The 16,881-nt window shown below is 38.6% G+C and overlaps 1 protein-coding gene across 1 annotated transcript in view; it reads left to right on the top strand.

Annotated features, from left to right (window-relative positions):
* LOC136264649 (uncharacterized) overlaps positions 1-16,881 on the top strand; it is a 222,858-nt gene that overhangs the window by 89,500 nt on the left and 116,477 nt on the right. The window contains exons 27-30 of the mRNA XM_066059426.1: positions 3,070-3,239; positions 4,272-4,448; positions 10,062-10,192; positions 11,028-11,131. Of these exons, the coding sequence (XP_065915498.1) occupies positions 3,070-3,239; positions 4,272-4,448; positions 10,062-10,192; positions 11,028-11,131 (582 nt within the window). The remainder of the gene's footprint in view (positions 1-3,069; positions 3,240-4,271; positions 4,449-10,061; positions 10,193-11,027; positions 11,132-16,881) is intronic.

Raw genomic sequence — 16,881 nt, 5'->3', positions numbered from 1 at the left:
GTAGAGCCATTTGAGATAGAAAATCTGAACAGTTTGACGAGCAAAGTAGTATCATGAGTGCTCACAAAGGGGTAGAGGGTAGGGGGTGGCAGGGTGGGCAAGAGATAGACTTCAAAACAGAGGAAGACCATGAATGAAGTCCAGATACGAGATTATAGGGCTGTGCTGGCTTCTTAGTGGCTGACATGGAGCAACATCAACAGCAAAATTGTTTGGCCAACATTATCAGGTCATCCACCAGTAAACTACTGATTCTTGCCAAGCCAGGCCCTTCACAAGGCCTGAAACTGCCATTCGAGCACTCCATACCACCCAGAAAAGATGTCTGTTAAAAACCAGCCTCGAGTAGATTGAGTAGTACTGAGGGTCCAAACTAGTAGTACGATAGAGTAGCTATCCACTGGTGGTGTTAGTTTGATTTTTCCTGATGTGCAATTTAGAATGGTTTTGTAAAATCTGGTCACATATAGCAGTCCAGTTTCAGGTTTACTAAAATCAAGTCACACGATAGTGTGTCGTGTGGCCCAAGAAGCCGGTGCGCAACACCCATGAGTCTATTGACAGGAAGAACAAAAACATAATTTTCGCACCTCCGTAGCTCTGTGCTGCCTTGATGAAACAAGACGATTTTTGCTGTGGACATGCCCACCAACTTCAGTACTCCACATACCAAATTTTAGCGAAATCACTTCAAGTGTTCCCGAGATGTGCGACTTCAAAAATTGGCTTAGTTTCTTCATTTTTTCTTATTTTTCTTCCTACTTTTGCACACTTACGAAAACTGCTATAAAACGCAAACGCTATGTCCGATTTTGCCTTGAAATGTGGCACACAGAAGGGGGTATAAAGGCGCATCGTGGTACCAACTTTGGCTGGAATACGATAAACAGGCAAAGAGTTATTAGCGATTATTCATGAAAAATAATACCAATATGTTGTCATGCCTGCAGGGTAAACTGCTTATGGGAAGAAGCTGAAAGTCGGTGGGTGAATAGGTTAACTATTGAACCTCAAACCTTTTATGGTTTGAAAGAAATTGAGCTAAAAACCAAGAGGATACAATGAAAAAACCAACAGTGTATAACAATTATGCAATCAAGATTAGCTATTAAAAAAACGACAACTTTCCAGGCCTACCAGAAAAACCGCTAGGGGTATTGCTTTAAAAATCGTTGTACAGATGGAGTAATCATCTTAGAAAGGCTCTTCAATGGTGTAGAAGAATCAGACTTAAAGCCACAGAGTTATAACACAAAATCCAAGCAAGTGCAAGATCAAGATACTCTAATAGAGCAGTCACCCTGAAGAGAATTCAAGAGATCAGCTAGAAACAAGTAACCTGTATAGAGATCAGCTACAAACAAATCACCCTGTAGAGAGTTCAGCTACAAACAATTCACCCTGTAGAGAGATCAGCTAGAAGAAGTTACCTTATAGAGAGTTCAGCTACAAACAATTCACCCTGTACAGAGATCAGCTAGAAGAAGTTATGTTATAGAGAGTTCAGTTACAAACAAATCAACCTGTAGAAAGATAAGTTAGAAGAAGTCACCTTGTAGAGAGTTCAGTTACAAAGAAACCACCATGTAGGGAGTTCAGCTACAAACTAGTGACCCTGTAGAGACATCAGCTAGAAGAAGTTAACTTGTAGAGAGTTCAGCTATAAAGAAATCATCATGTAGAGAGTTCATCTACAAACAAGTGACCCTGTAGAGACATCAGCTAGAAGAAGCTAGCGAGTTCAGCTACAAAGAAACCATCATGTAGAGAGTTCAACTACAAACAAGTGATCCTGTAGAGACATCAACTAGAAGAAGTTACCTTGTAGAGAGTTCAGCTGCAAACAAATCACCCTGTAGAGAGTTCAGCTACAAACAAATCACCCTGTAGAGAGATCATCTTGAAGAAGTTACCTTGTAGAGAGTTCAGTTACAAAGAAACCATTCTGTATAGAGCTCAGCTGCAAATAAATCACCTGTACAGAATTCAGCTAGAAACAAATCACCCTGTAGAGAGATCAGCTAGAAGAAGTTCCTTATAGATAGTTTAGCTACAAACAAATCACCCTGTAGAGAGATCAGCTAGAAGAAGTTACCTTATAGATAGTTCAGCTACAAACAAATCACCCTGTAGAGAGATCAGCTAGAAGAAGTTACCTTGTAGAGAGTTCAAACCATTCTGTAAAGAGCTCAGCTACAAACAAATCACCTGTACAGAGTTCAGCTACAAACAAATCACCCTGTAGAAAGATCAGCTAGAAGAAGTTACCTTATAGATAGTTCAGCTACAAACAAATCACCCTGTAGAGAGATCAGCTAGAAGAAGTTACCTTGTAGATACTTCAGCTACAAACAATTCACCCTGTAGAGAGATCAGCTAGAAGAAGTCACCTTGTAGAGTGTTCAGTTACAAAGAAACCACCATGTAGAGAGTTCTGTAATAAATATATGTATTATATGTACATTTAATGATATAATTAGAAATATTTAAAGTATTTAACATCTGCTTCATCTTTTCTTCTTTCTGTGGTAAAGAAAAAAAGATTGGTTAAAAAAGCCCCAAAGCCAGCCATAGTATACAAATACAAAAAGAAGTGAAATCTAATCCAAAACAGCCAAGCTGTAAAAAAATAGTGCTGTCCTGAAAAAAGCTATGGTGAAAAAAGATGTGAAATCCAAGGTGGCGGCCAAGAAATGGCTGTGATGGTAGGTTAATGCTAAAAATTTTAATAACGATAATTCATGTGAATTTTGTGCCGAAGTTGAGGGTGGCACTCTTTTTTTTACATCTTGGCTGTTTTGGATTAAATGATATTACCAGAATGGTTATCAGAACAGTACAATATAGAAACAGCTAACAAAATGGCAGTGAAATGTCTTTAAAACGGCAGTGGATTGGCATCGAAATGACGGTAGAATGGTGACAGAATGTCACTTGAACTTGAGTGGAATGCCATCAAAATAGCAGTGAAATGCCATGCAACACAATGGAATGGGAATTTTTTATGCCTACTGTATATTAAATGTAGACCATTACAATTGTTTTTACATTGACTCTATAAATGTGCAGGTGATGGAAAAACTCATTATATCAGGAAACAAATCGCTGAAACTGAGCACCATGTTGTTATTGCTGTGAATGAATCTTTCTCTACATTGGATACCATTATGAAATTGAGAAGTTTAACACAAGTTGTAAATTGTGCAGTTTACTTTAATTTCACCATAATTCCACTTTCTGTAAGTTACGTTTACTAAGCACATAACAAAATAAATTTTGCTTATGCTATTTGTATTTGTTGGCTGTTTTGTTTTTATTAATTAGTCATTTTAAACAGGTATATGCTTCATGGGTGGCTTTGGGCTGTAGATACAGCACCTAATATGTTTTCTAGAAAAGCGCTTATGTATGTCTATATGTACGTATGTGTCTCTATATGTGTGATTTATAAAGCATCCACAAAACACCCCAAGTCCTATATAATTATGTAGTTTGTTATTATCAGCCTAGTTCTGTTAATGCTATGTGTGCAAGAAAACAGCATATAGACCAGCATAAAGATGCCTATAACCTTCACACCTTGGGGATGGCCACAATTAGCAGGAAGTGGCCTTCCATATGCAACTGTGAATATGAGAATTTGCTGTATGTTGTGCTGACTGACAATGGAGGTGGTGTCACAGAACATACACAAACAGGCTTGCCATAAATTATGATGATGACCTCACATGGAAATTAGCTGCAAATGAACACACATGTAGCATGGTAGGTGATGTTGTGCATGAGTGAGCAGTACTGATGTCACGTGGTAGCCTAATCTAAAACTGCTTGTATATGACTGGGCTATGAAAACTGTGTGAGCATAAACTGCACCCCATCACATGACGTAGTACTGGGAAAGAACGACTTCATTTGGGAGCTTTATTTTAATCCACTTTAATGTTTAATCGGTACTGAAAATTACTATGGCAAAGGTAGTACAATAAGGGCAGCAATGTAATATAATGTATTTCATTTTATGTCAGGAAGATTATAGAAGGCGGTGAGACTATTTCAACATATGTAGCTGGCATTTTACTTTTTTAGAAGAAACCAAGTAGTAAACAAACTAAAGGATTAGTACAGTATACGTATGTGTAATTATTGTACAATTTGTTGGAAGTGGTTTTTACTATATCATTGAATGTATGAATTTCACACAGATTACCATTTCCCACATTATTTTATTCATCAGGTTGTATATTACTTAGCTCACATGGTAACAACTGTAGGAAAATGCAAATCATGATGACATTAAACATCAAGATGAACTTCAGAAGTATCGGAAATTCATGGACAGCATTGCTTGGTTCTTTTTCAAGTTACTGATTTATGAACATGTTGAGGATGTACAAACAGGAATGGCATTTAGACTGCCTGGAGGCTACAAATGGAACATTTATATTGAGGTATCATTTTGCCAATTCTTTCCCTTTGACAGGGATTGACATGCAATGATTAAGACTGCATACATGCTCAGATTGCACACACTTCCTAATCATAGCATTGTGTGACACAGTGCAAGTATAAGAAATTATGGTGGATTGATAGATAGGGCATGCATATAGGCACACTAATTAAATGTATATCTAACTGTCTGTACGTTTGTTTTGTGTGCTCTATTAGGGTCAGTAAATTTCCACAAATTAAGTGTTTAACTTTCTTTTCTACTATAAAATGTATCATGTACTACAATAGTACTGTATAGTAGGGATCATGAAGGTTTGGGCATTCCCACCCAAAATATCACCAAAACTAGGTTTCATAACTACTTGGCAGTGTTGGTTAGGCATTATCAAACCCAAACATTCCTTTAGAGCAACCAGCTACTCCCAACAAGTTTCTATGGATAACTGCCTGACTAACTGGTGTCTTCAGCCAAGCATAACTTGACTATAGTAAAGGCTATGGGCTTGATTTATTTGCTGTTTAACATCGCATAGGCCCAAGATGTGCTATTTTACCAACCACAACAGCTACAATGCATACATCATGAGCTTACCGTTATCCTTATTTGTGTCATATGCCTTTCTCTATTACCATGTATGTGGGTGTGATTCATGGATGACTCATCATGGCTACAGTGCTGGCTATCATATCACGAGAACTATCTGTAAAGCACTTTGCTTTTCATTAAATGATAGTCAGGGAGCATGTTCAGTCACACAATTAATTTTATAATATGTCTGGTACCATTCTTTATTCTTTTCTTCAGTGCTGCTTCACCAGTCATAAATTACAAGTAAAAATTTATGTTTGAAATATAATATGTAATGAAACAAGGAGGTCATTTACACCTGTAGCTGTACTACGTAGTTGATATTCAATCCCTACATCTCACTCTACACAAAAACTTGTTTCCATGATACTTCTTTAACAAATTTTAAATGTAAGTGATCTACAATTTTTAAAGAAATTTGTCATAATTCATGCCATATCCTGAGTGGAATATGTGGCTCACTCCTGTGTTTTAATTGCTGAAATAAAAATTAATGCATTATATTATTCCATTTACATCTCATTCAAAAAGGAATATCACACTTGTGACATTTGAATTTCTGAAAATCTAGGAAATGATGTAATTCATTCCCAGGAAAGCTAATTTTTTTGTGCAAAGAGGTTATAAATGATTGAAGTGGAAATTAATTGTGTACAGCTGCAGGTGTAGACAACCTTCAATTGTTTTAGTGTTTTTCATTTCAATGCTCCCTACTCAAACAAGTATAAGCAAAAATTAGGAAGTTTAAGTTCGAGTAGAGATCGTTAATGGGGCATGGACAAACAGTGCATAGCCAACACAGTGTGTGTAGGTAGAAAAGATGCACAGTAATACAATTCTAGAGGAATTGACTGTCACATATACATAAGGGATGTATTAGTATGCAATTACAATCAGTGATATCCAACCATGGAGATGTGAGGCTTCAGGTGGAGAACTATGCATCATCACACGAACTTACCAGCTGGAAACTGCACCTTCTTTGCACAATGGCCTGCCAGGTGAGGCTTTCTCCCATCCCATACACGAGTGAAGGTAGCCTAGTTACGTGAGACTAAAGAAACAAGACTATCGAAGTGTTGTAACCAACACAAACTAATCTCCAGCGATTAGTAGCAACTTCCAATCATGTTGTTTATTGAGCAGGAGTAGTTACCACTCATCTTCCAATCGAAATAGTCACTGTCACCCACTTTCAAACACAAATGAACAGTAGTTCGCTTGTCTAGAATGGGTGTCACATGTTAACTGTTTTGATCGGCGTTAAATAGAATCATTATACATTTCTATCACCTCCACGTTAACACCCACCCATTATATGATTGTCTCTTCATACAACATGGATTCTATTCCCGGTGAGTGCGAAGCCTTAGTATATATAGGCCTTGTAGTTTCCTCAAACATTATTTATTTATTTAATTATTTAATTCATTATTAATGACGTAATTTTAACCGCATTTTGTAATATTCTTAGTACTTGGTTGTATAATTATTCTAGTTCTATTATTATTATTATTCTAGGATCGGGTCACATACAACCAAGTACATACACCAACGTTGCAACCTACCCATTGGGCAAGTATAAACAATGCCATAGCCAGCACTCAGAGCAGTGTGTGTGTGCCGGTGGAAATGATACATGTGCATACGTACACAGGCAAGGGAGTTTAACTGACATCAGAAAACCACAATACTAAAACACAACTTACACAAAAAAGTTTATATATTGTAGGTATGACGTGTCTATAGACTCTGTTGTAACTAGAGGCCTCTGGTGATGTGCCAGTATATCAGCGGTATGGCAATGGCATTAGTTGGCACAGTGATCACAGTCTATAATATTATGCATACAGCCATACACAACGTACAGGAGATAGTTACACATTGTTGTATATGCATCTTCTAGCAGACTCACAGTAGAGTAGTAGCTAAGTCAGGTGGAAAATAATTCCAGCTACTAGCAAGCCAGGTGAAGGATGAAGATGTGCAATACAAGTATTACATTGAAACACTGATTACCTTGTTGTTCACGAGTGCATCAGCTGGTTGTTTGCGAGCGCATCAGCTGGTTGCATGTTCACGAGCGCATCACCTGGTATCCCAGCGTACACAGTTACAAACATTCAAACATACTTGTAATCTTGTTGTTTACACATAAGGTGGCCTCTGGCTCTCCTGCAATCACTCCATGGATGTATACTAATCTTCTCCTTTGTGCAATCTGTAATTAAGAAAGGGCATGGTGCTGGGCATTATATAGAATTACACGTACGGTCAAGTCATCAGCATGAACAGGCATACTTATTATGTGGTTGGTCTCTAGGCCTCGTAGTTTTCTCAACCATTTATTTATTTATTTATTGGCAGTGGTTACTGAACCGAAAGTAGGTTCAATAAGCTGGACTCGCTATTGAACCGACAGTAAAACTTAGACAAAAAGGGTCACTAAACAGAAAAAAACAGCAAAACACCACAAAACTCAACCTGGGCTTGAACCCTGGGCTACTGGAACTGTAGGCAGTGGGCTAACCACTGTGCTATTGCTGCTAGCTACCCACTGCTCCTACTTTTCTACCTTATAAATGCTACTCACGTAGTAGTCATTATAATACAGTAAGAAGAACATAACCTAAAGGTGAAGAAGAACCAAACCTGAATCCGAGCCTAATCCTAACGCTAATGCTACTTTTCGCATCCCCTAAAGTTGAGTGCTCGAGGAAACTACTAGATGCGTCCCCTAAAGTCGAATGCTCGGGAAAACTACTAGACGCGAAAATAAAACCTTTTGGTTCAGTAACCACTTCCTTATTTATTTATTCATTCGTTATTAATACGCTGATTGGTGCGGAAACACCCCGGGGCAGTGTGCACTCAGCATATTCGAGCAGTGCACACCCCCGGGGTGCAATCACCACTTACCATGTATTTAGTATGTGTGCATACAAAATAGACATGACTATATAATGTTTTCCTAGCTATACACACCACCCTTCCACCGCACCTAGCTCTATTGCCTACTTTTCCTAGTTCTAACCACAATAACATTTTCGACAAAGCCATAAAGTTTACGCAACAACACCAAACAAACAAACACTCATGCAAATATCTACCACATAACATTGCCATAAATATACATAACAGCACAGAACACAAATAACATTCATACAGATATCTATACACAAGTAGTTTGGGGAAAGGGCAACTGAGGAAATTGTTGGAGTAGGGTGTAATAACTTTTGCACAAGCCACGCAGACAAGCATTGTGGATATGGCATAACTGGATTTACAGTTGACCACAAAGCAAATATGTGTTCCAATTAGTACAAGATTGCAGCAACGCAGCGTATATGCATAGCAACACAACGTGATAGCAGCAACCAATGAATAATCATATAAGTTAAATTTAGTGTAATTGATTTGGTTTGGCCATGCACAGATAATTAGCACTTCATCCACCTGCCCTTGGTCCTCAGTTGCCGTTTAACTATATAAGTGTATCTAAGTTCAATATCAGTAATTGGATGCACAACAACCAAGGAAACAATGTAACTAAGTTATGCATACAAAGGTTCAATTTTTAATTTTATTTATACATACATTATGTGGACAACCATGCAAAGCACACACATCAACATATGCACTGGCACATACTTAATGCATGGTTTTGGGTGGGAGGGAGGGAAAAAGTTTTTCTGTCCACCAACACACCATGCACTATGGCACGATCTCGTGATCTCAAACCTGTCAAACCAGTTTATTACAATGAATCATTATGACGTCATTACGTTTCATGTATCCTACAAGATTGGTTCAACTTTTACCTGAAACAAAAGTATTCGCTTCAGTTTGTGGTGCTAGCACTGCTAATATACAATGCCTCTCTAATGGACCTTACAGTCAACTCAAGGATTCTGTGTTGCTGAATTTAATTACTTTACTCGAAAGGCTAGTTTATCACTGAAGGATGCTGGCTTCATTTACTATGGTATGGTACGTAGATTTGCACTGTATCCATTCTACGCCCACACCAAGGCATGTTAACTTCAATTTATTGCGTTGCAATAAATTACATTTAATACATAATTTTAACCGCATTTCGTATTATCTTTAATACTTGGTTGAATAACAAAGTTTACATTAGTCAGCCCTGAATATGCTTCGCTTTGACATATACTTTCAGCCCGTTACACATGAAGAGCCTTTCAGCCTTTGCAGTCAATCCAGTCTCCACAGAAAATATGGATGATTTCCATTTACAAACATAGGGAAGCCATGCATTGTGCTACCACAAATCGGCATCTACAGCTGCCAGCAAAAGGAAATGGGACACAAAGGAGGACAAAGGTAAGGCCATGATGTGTGCATTGTACGTACGTACTGCGGTACGCCAAAAGGTACATCTCAGGATGAAGCAATGTCAAACAGTAAAAAAATCAAGCCCATAGCCTTATCCATCATCGAGTTATACTTATCAGGCAGGCAAGCAGTTGTTCGAAAATTTCATTGAATAATTAAAAAAAAAATTTCATTACAATCTACTGGAGGCATTTAGGGTTGTACTGAAGTCACTTTTGATCTTGGTTATACCTATAGTCAGTACGTGTTCACCTGAGTCCCACCTGAGTCCCCGCCAAATACAGTAATATCGAAGAAGTGAACCTGTGTTCACTTCCAATAGTTTTGTACTGGAACAAGCATGTTTTCATGTTGTAAACATGTTTGCACACCTGAATCGTCCATAGTGGGATATTTTTAAAGCCTCATAACTCACTTGTTTTTGCCTGTATTTAAATGGTTTCACAGCGCTACCAAATGTTTGGGCACCTGGCCCATGTAACAAGAGGTATTAACAAGAAGAGGGCTCAGGAGAACGTAAACCGACTATAACCAATACTGCATGCCAAGGCACTAAGATGGTATTATGTTTGGCCATAAAAACCTAAACCTCCATGATCTAATATACAGTACTAACTTATTGAATCATGTTTAGTTTCTAGGTTTTTGTTATGATTTTCATCTGTAGGTTCCATCTTGGCTTCATGTTACTCAGGAGATATCAGATTATCGTAAAGCAGAAAGTAGCTTAACTGAGTTTTTAAACAGAATACCTGTATTAAGGCTATTTGGAAAGACTGTCTTGATTGAAAACTCAAGGTATTGTATATATTTTTAGATTGAATAATGGAAAATCACCCATATGGGCACATTGCTGATTCACAGAAGGCATTGTATATGATATAACTCACCATCCCTGACAGCTATGTATAGAAATTTTCATTCAAGATATAGTTATTCATGACCTTTAAAAGTATCTAGTGGACGAGGTAATTCTTCCCACTATTGTGGATAGTTTTTTCACAAGTGTTGATGCATCATGGCATCATACATCCTCACAAATGGGTGGAGGGTGAGGGAGTATAATACACCATTCGACACTCTTGGTTTCTATTATATACTCTTGGTGAAATCTCTAAATATCACAGTTGAATATCAAGTGCAGATTGTTAACCATTATTATAATAATGCACCAGTGCTCGGTGATGAACTAAGTGAGAAATTATTGAGGTATGCCTATATTTTGAGTACTACTTGGTCCCATACTTCTGTAATATAATGTGGTATGCATTCCAAAACCAAAGAATATAGTTTGCAGATGCTTGTACTGTAAAACAACCAACAAGCTTTTTGTAGATCCCTAGTAACCAATTAACTTTATAGTATGTTTTCTAGGCAATGCTAATCATAAACAAATTATACTCCTAACATTGGGTTTTAAAAAGCCTGTACTGGTATTTTATAACAAGTTTTCAGTATTATAGGTGATAATGATATATAAACATACAACAACTGCATAATAGTGCATATTGCTGACCACTATATTTTACACACATGTAAATAAGCACTAACAATGCACACTTTGTAAGAATATTTGGTAATGCAATTAGTGCTCATAATTAATTCAAATTATGCTAAATTCTATTTTTGTTAGGGGCTATGATATTGATGGTACTGTGAAATTGCTTTGTAAATATCTACGTGCATATGAAAATCGGGGTAAATTTAAAGGAATAAACAAGATGTGTCGTAATAATGGTAAGAGATATTTCCTCACCGTACATGTAATATATATGTATATCTAAGCCAAAAAAACCCATCTATAAGAAAATACATAATTATGTGGCCTTCAAAAATTGCTAGATTTAAAGATACCAAGGGTGACAACCATGAAGTGGCTGTATCAATCACATTATTAAAATGTATAGTTGTTAATATCATAGTAGCCATTTCTTTTGATGCCAAATCTTTTAAACCAATCTTTAACCAGGTGCATACTCACAGCCAGTAGTGCTGTACACCTACGAAATTTTATCACTGGTTAATTGCCTACCAATAATTGCCAATAATTGGCAATAACCGGTTAATTGGTTTGTTTGTATATTGGCAGACATTATGTGAGTCAACAAGCCTGCTGGAAGGTTTAGGGTGGTACCAAAGTGACCATCAACATCTTGTCTAGCAATAACAGTTATTACAATCACATATTTACACATTCTTTGAGGTTATGTTATGATGTTAACACTTATCAGCAGAGGTAATTTATGGTTTACCAAGTGGGTGGGCAATAACCAGTTTAAAGGTTTCTTCACCAGTTATTGGCTGACCTAGACAACACTGGTTAATAACTGGTTAATAACCAGTTAATAACCGGTTAATTGGACACCAGTTAATTGGACACGGGTTAATTGGACACCAGTTAATTGGACACTGGTTATTTGGACACTGGTTAATTGGACACTGGTTAATTGGACACCGGTTAACTGGTTAACTGGACACCGGTTAACTGGTTAACTGGACACCGGTTAACTGGTTAACTGGACACCGACTCAAAAGTTAGGTTTACCTATAATACTTTATCCCTTCTACTACATGGTAGTAGGAAGACATAAGGTAATTAAGTGTGGTTGGTTTGGATCACCTACTTGTGGTGTTTCTGCAGTGACCAGGGCACATTGTCTTCTGTCCTCTCCTACGTGGTAGTAGGAAGGCTCAAGGGAGATATAAAACTTGGTGCAGAGCAGTAATCCATTCCTCTGTAGAAGTAACGTGACAGTTCAGTCGAGGTTCATTGGACACCGGTTAATTGGACACCGGTTAATTGGACACCGGTGTACAGCACTAACAGCCAGTCTGCAGCTACCTTTTTGAGTGTGCTTATTTCCCTTTAATATCACTCCTTGCTTTATCCCTCCTCTACCATTGTGCCTGGACACAGGGTAGATTCTGGAGGATTGTTTAGTAGGTGTACAGGAGGTTCCAGGCACAGCAAGGCCTATTGAATCAAGCGAGTATGTAGGCGTAAACTGCCTACTCACCAGGAAAGGAACATAATGCTTATGGATATTTTTGGGGGGGGGTTTATACTTCATTTATACCAAAAACAGACTAACTCAGAGTGTCTAATTGAACCTCGACTGAACTGTCACGTTACTTCTACAGAGGAATGGATTACCGCTCTGCACCAAGTTTTATATCTCCCTTGAGCCTTCCTACTACCACGTAGGAGAGGACAGAAGACAATGTGCCCTGGTCACTGCAGAAACACCACAAGTAGGTGATCCAAACCAACCACACTTAATTACCTTATGTCTTCCTACTACCATCAAGAGTTAATAATAAGAGAGGAGAGTATCTAACGCTGTATAGGCCTGTAATAGATGATTGCGCAGAAGTTAAACGGCTTCCTTTCCGTGTAACGTACAGGATTCTAGTATTTGTTCATTTCCTTACCGCTATTAGTTTAGCCGCACCGTGATGAATCCTTGAGAATATTCGAAGACTGAACTAAAGACTGAGCTGTATGTACAGGGAACAGTGCTCCTTCAATTGAAGAATGCTCAAAGGTAGGGTAACATGGCGACGCAGTGAAAATTCGAAGCGATACTCCGCCTTTGGTTCAGTGTTTATTGGTTTCTCAGACGCTCTCCCCCAGAGTTATCTTCGAGGTTAACAGCCACACTTCTTTACGCAACAGAGCGATGCTCTTCGTGGTGAACTTGAACATCGAGTTGAACGCACGCCCTTGTGTCTGGGATAGCCTTTGTGGTTAAATGCGAAAATATACTAGCCAGTCTGTCGTTACGCGGAAAAGAAGCCATTTAACTTCTGCGCAATCATCTGTTACAGGACTATACGGCGTTAGACACTCTCCTCTCTATATTATTAACTCTTGCTACCATGTAGTAGAGGGGATAAAGTATCATAGGTAAACCTAACTTTTGAGTCTATTAGACATTTTGGGGGCTTTCATCAATTTTTAGTCATACACTGACCAACATTGTAACACATTTTACCACTCACAGCTTTCAATAACCTGTGGGCCTGCATTACCTATTAATCTGTATAGTTGCAATGTTGATGATCAACACATGTATACAGCGTTCGTTAAAACCCGGAACGGACTGGACCGGAACAGACCAGAATTTTATTGTTGAGGAGCACGTATCCAACTAAAATAAATTTAGGTGCGCTTGCAAGGGATACAGGACGTGGACTCTGCTCTTCATTTGCACTGAGGGCACGATTCTCCACTGGTCGCCAGAGTGATTGATGGTGATTTCGAAGCAAATATATAGTCGTACAATATATAGTCTACACGTTTGTGAAGTGTAAATGTAGTGCATTACACGGACTCAATACTCTCATCGTAGCTAACAATGGTGGCGAGATACAAGCTAGCTAACACAGTTAATATACCTAGACTGATCTACATAGCTACCGTACGCAAGGAAATTTAGATGTAAGAAAAACATTTACGAATTTGACGAATCAGTTTGATTAGTCAATTTTTTCTTGCGTTCGCGTACGGTATGTAGATCAGTCCAGGTATATTGTCTATGACCAGTCTTAGCTAGCTTGTATCTCGCCGCTATTGTTAGCTACAGTGAGAGTATCGAGTCCGTGTAAAACACTACATTTTCACTTCACAAACATGTATATATATGACTGTATTTGTTTCGAAATCACCATCAGTCACTCTGGCGGCCAGTGGAGAATTGTGCTCTCAGTACAAACGTACAAATGAAGAGCAGACTCCATGTCCTGTATCCCTTTCAAGCGCACCTAAATTTATGTTAGTTGGATATGCGCTCCTCAATAATAAAATTCTGGTCTGGTCCGGTCCGTTCCGGGTTTTAATGAACGCCCATGTATACACAACCTTACCATTTATTTATTATGGCTTCTCAACCACACATGTACAACAAATTTGATAATTACAACAACAAAGAAAACTTGTATCATGCTTATGTGTAAGTAATAGTTATACCATGGCTGCGAGGGATTTTGCTGATATGTACACCCGAACCCCAAGGGTGTATAATATCAGTAAAATCCTGACGTAGTTGTGGTATGTAATAGTTGTATCATGAGCCCAAGTGATTTGCCTGATATGTACACCCAAATATCAGGTAAATCATGAGGGCATGTGATACAACTGATGTATACCATGCCAATTGCAAGCTAAGAGCCCACGGGCGATTAATCACCCAAACCAATACGAGACCGACCACTGAATTTATTATATAGACCAACTTGTACAATTTGATTAAGGGGCCGGAAGAAACTAACATTATGACTACATTTGTTACCACGAATGGGCGAGTCCTAAGGATATCACGGAAAAGTTCAAACAATTTTACAAGTATTTTAAAGCCGCTACATTGTTTTACAGACTGTTTACAACTTTTATTAAACAAGCTTCACTGTAGAGTGGTTATCTCATATTACTCGAAAAGTGGACATGGTCCATATTCAAAAATGCGGCAAACCGCTTGTGAATATACTATTCACACCTTAAACCAATGTTTCTCAACTTCTAGGATGGCACGGGTGACAAATTGCTTCCACCTGAGTGCTGTAGGATGCAAAATCGGATGCATGGCTTTCATCATGCGACCAATGATAAATTCCCACAATCGATTTCGGCTTGAGCTTTTATATAAAGAAATTAGCAGTACTGCTCACAAATCAAGGCCGTGGTACATTTAAAATATAGTGTAGCCAGCCATGGTTTAACTTAAATGTACCAAGGCAGCCAGGATTTATAAGGCATGTACCCTGAAATTTGCTTTGAAGTTAGGTGGTTTCATTGTACGAAAGTGATACAAGACCCTTTGCAGGTGAACTGCTGCCATAGCAACATCCACCATCTTGGAGTACAACCCGTTTTGCAACCCTGATAGCGAAGGAGAGAGCGTAAGTTTAACCTGGTCAACCTTTGTCATAGAATGCAGAAGAAGCAGCTCTACTTCCTGGTACTGTTTTACTCTTATAGAAACCAACGCTATCAGGGTTGCAAAAACGGGTTGTACTCCAAGATGGTGGATGTTGCTATGGCAGCAACTGTCCTGCAAAGGGTCTATATCACTCAGGGCACACTCACCTGATAGGTGAAAGAACTACAGAACATTCACCCCATTTGTTGTATACACTAGCGTCTAATGATTGATTGTGGTTTCAATAGCATGGGCAAATAGATCTCAGAGCATCATTCCTATGTCATTATGTTTCAACACACACCAGGAACTTTTGATTGTTGGATTGGTTTTTGGGGTATAAAGGAACTATGGTTTTTTAATGCTACATTAAACCTTCGCTATTGTGACAGTAAGTTTTTTTCTGCACGGTGGTTAGAAATATGCATCACCCAAGCAATCGTTTTACTGATCATCCGTCTTAGAATATAGTTTAGTTACTGTCAAATATTCTAAACTTAGCAATTACACTGAGCCTCGCCTAATGTGTAAACTAAAAACGCTCCGTGTTGCTCAATAAAACGATTCAAAGCATTTTGTATCTTTGAGCATCAAAACCAGCAGCAAACTGCATTCCCAAGACATTACCCTGGTGATATCTAGATATTGCCTGGTGAATGTACCAGTTAAACCCCAAGCGGTGCCTTTCAACACCTATGCTAAAGTGGTATATATGGTTATATGCCACTTTAAAGTTGGCATTCAAAGGCACAATTTGTATATTTCCCAGGCAATATTGTGGGAACGTTGTTTGCTCATGGCTTTGATTCCCAACCAGTTCAAAGATATGATATGCTTTGATTTGTTACACGGAACATTAAAATGAGGGTTTTAGTTTACAGGTTAGGCTAAGCTCAGTGTAGTTAACAAAGTTTCATCTAGTTGATAGTTACTAAACTATATTCTAACTGTAAAATAATCATTTGGACAATGCGTAGATGCCAGCGTTGAAACCGGGTCACTACTGCTGACCCGGATGACCCACTGACCCGGATAGCAATCCGGGTCAGACCTGGATGTGACCCGGATTGACCCGGATTGACCCGGATTAAATTAAACCGAGGCGCGCGATAAGAGCTATGTTTCGGGTATTCTCGAGCGACTCAGGCGGCGAGACTACGTTTTGAGCGTTCGATTCGTGTTGAGTAAACGAGTAGTTATGTGATAACTAAGCCGGTAAGTTTATAATTTAAAATCAGTCAGTGGGTTTGGTTCCACGTAGCTACTGTGAGTTTACAGACAGCAATTGAGTGTGGCTTCGTACATACTTAGTATTGCAATTTCCCAATATATTAAAATGGGTGTGGCTCACAAAAGTACTTATCCTGCTGCAAGACTAGACCTAGACTATATACAACTCATACATTAATCGATTAGTGGGCGTGGCCCCACGTAAACTTGCAGACAGAAACGGACACAGTTTCATGCTACAGACTGTACTTATTAATGAATGGGCGTGGCTGAGCGTATGTTTGTAACGCCATAAGTGGGCGTGGCTCACGAAAGAGCTATGCGACTAGCGTTTATAGG

This window comes from Dysidea avara, chromosome 8, assembly GCF_963678975.1.
Source record: "Dysidea avara chromosome 8, odDysAvar1.4, whole genome shotgun sequence".
NCBI classification, from domain to species: domain Eukaryota; kingdom Metazoa; phylum Porifera; class Demospongiae; order Dictyoceratida; family Dysideidae; genus Dysidea; species Dysidea avara.
This window is presented reverse-complemented; position numbering and strand designations above follow the sequence as displayed.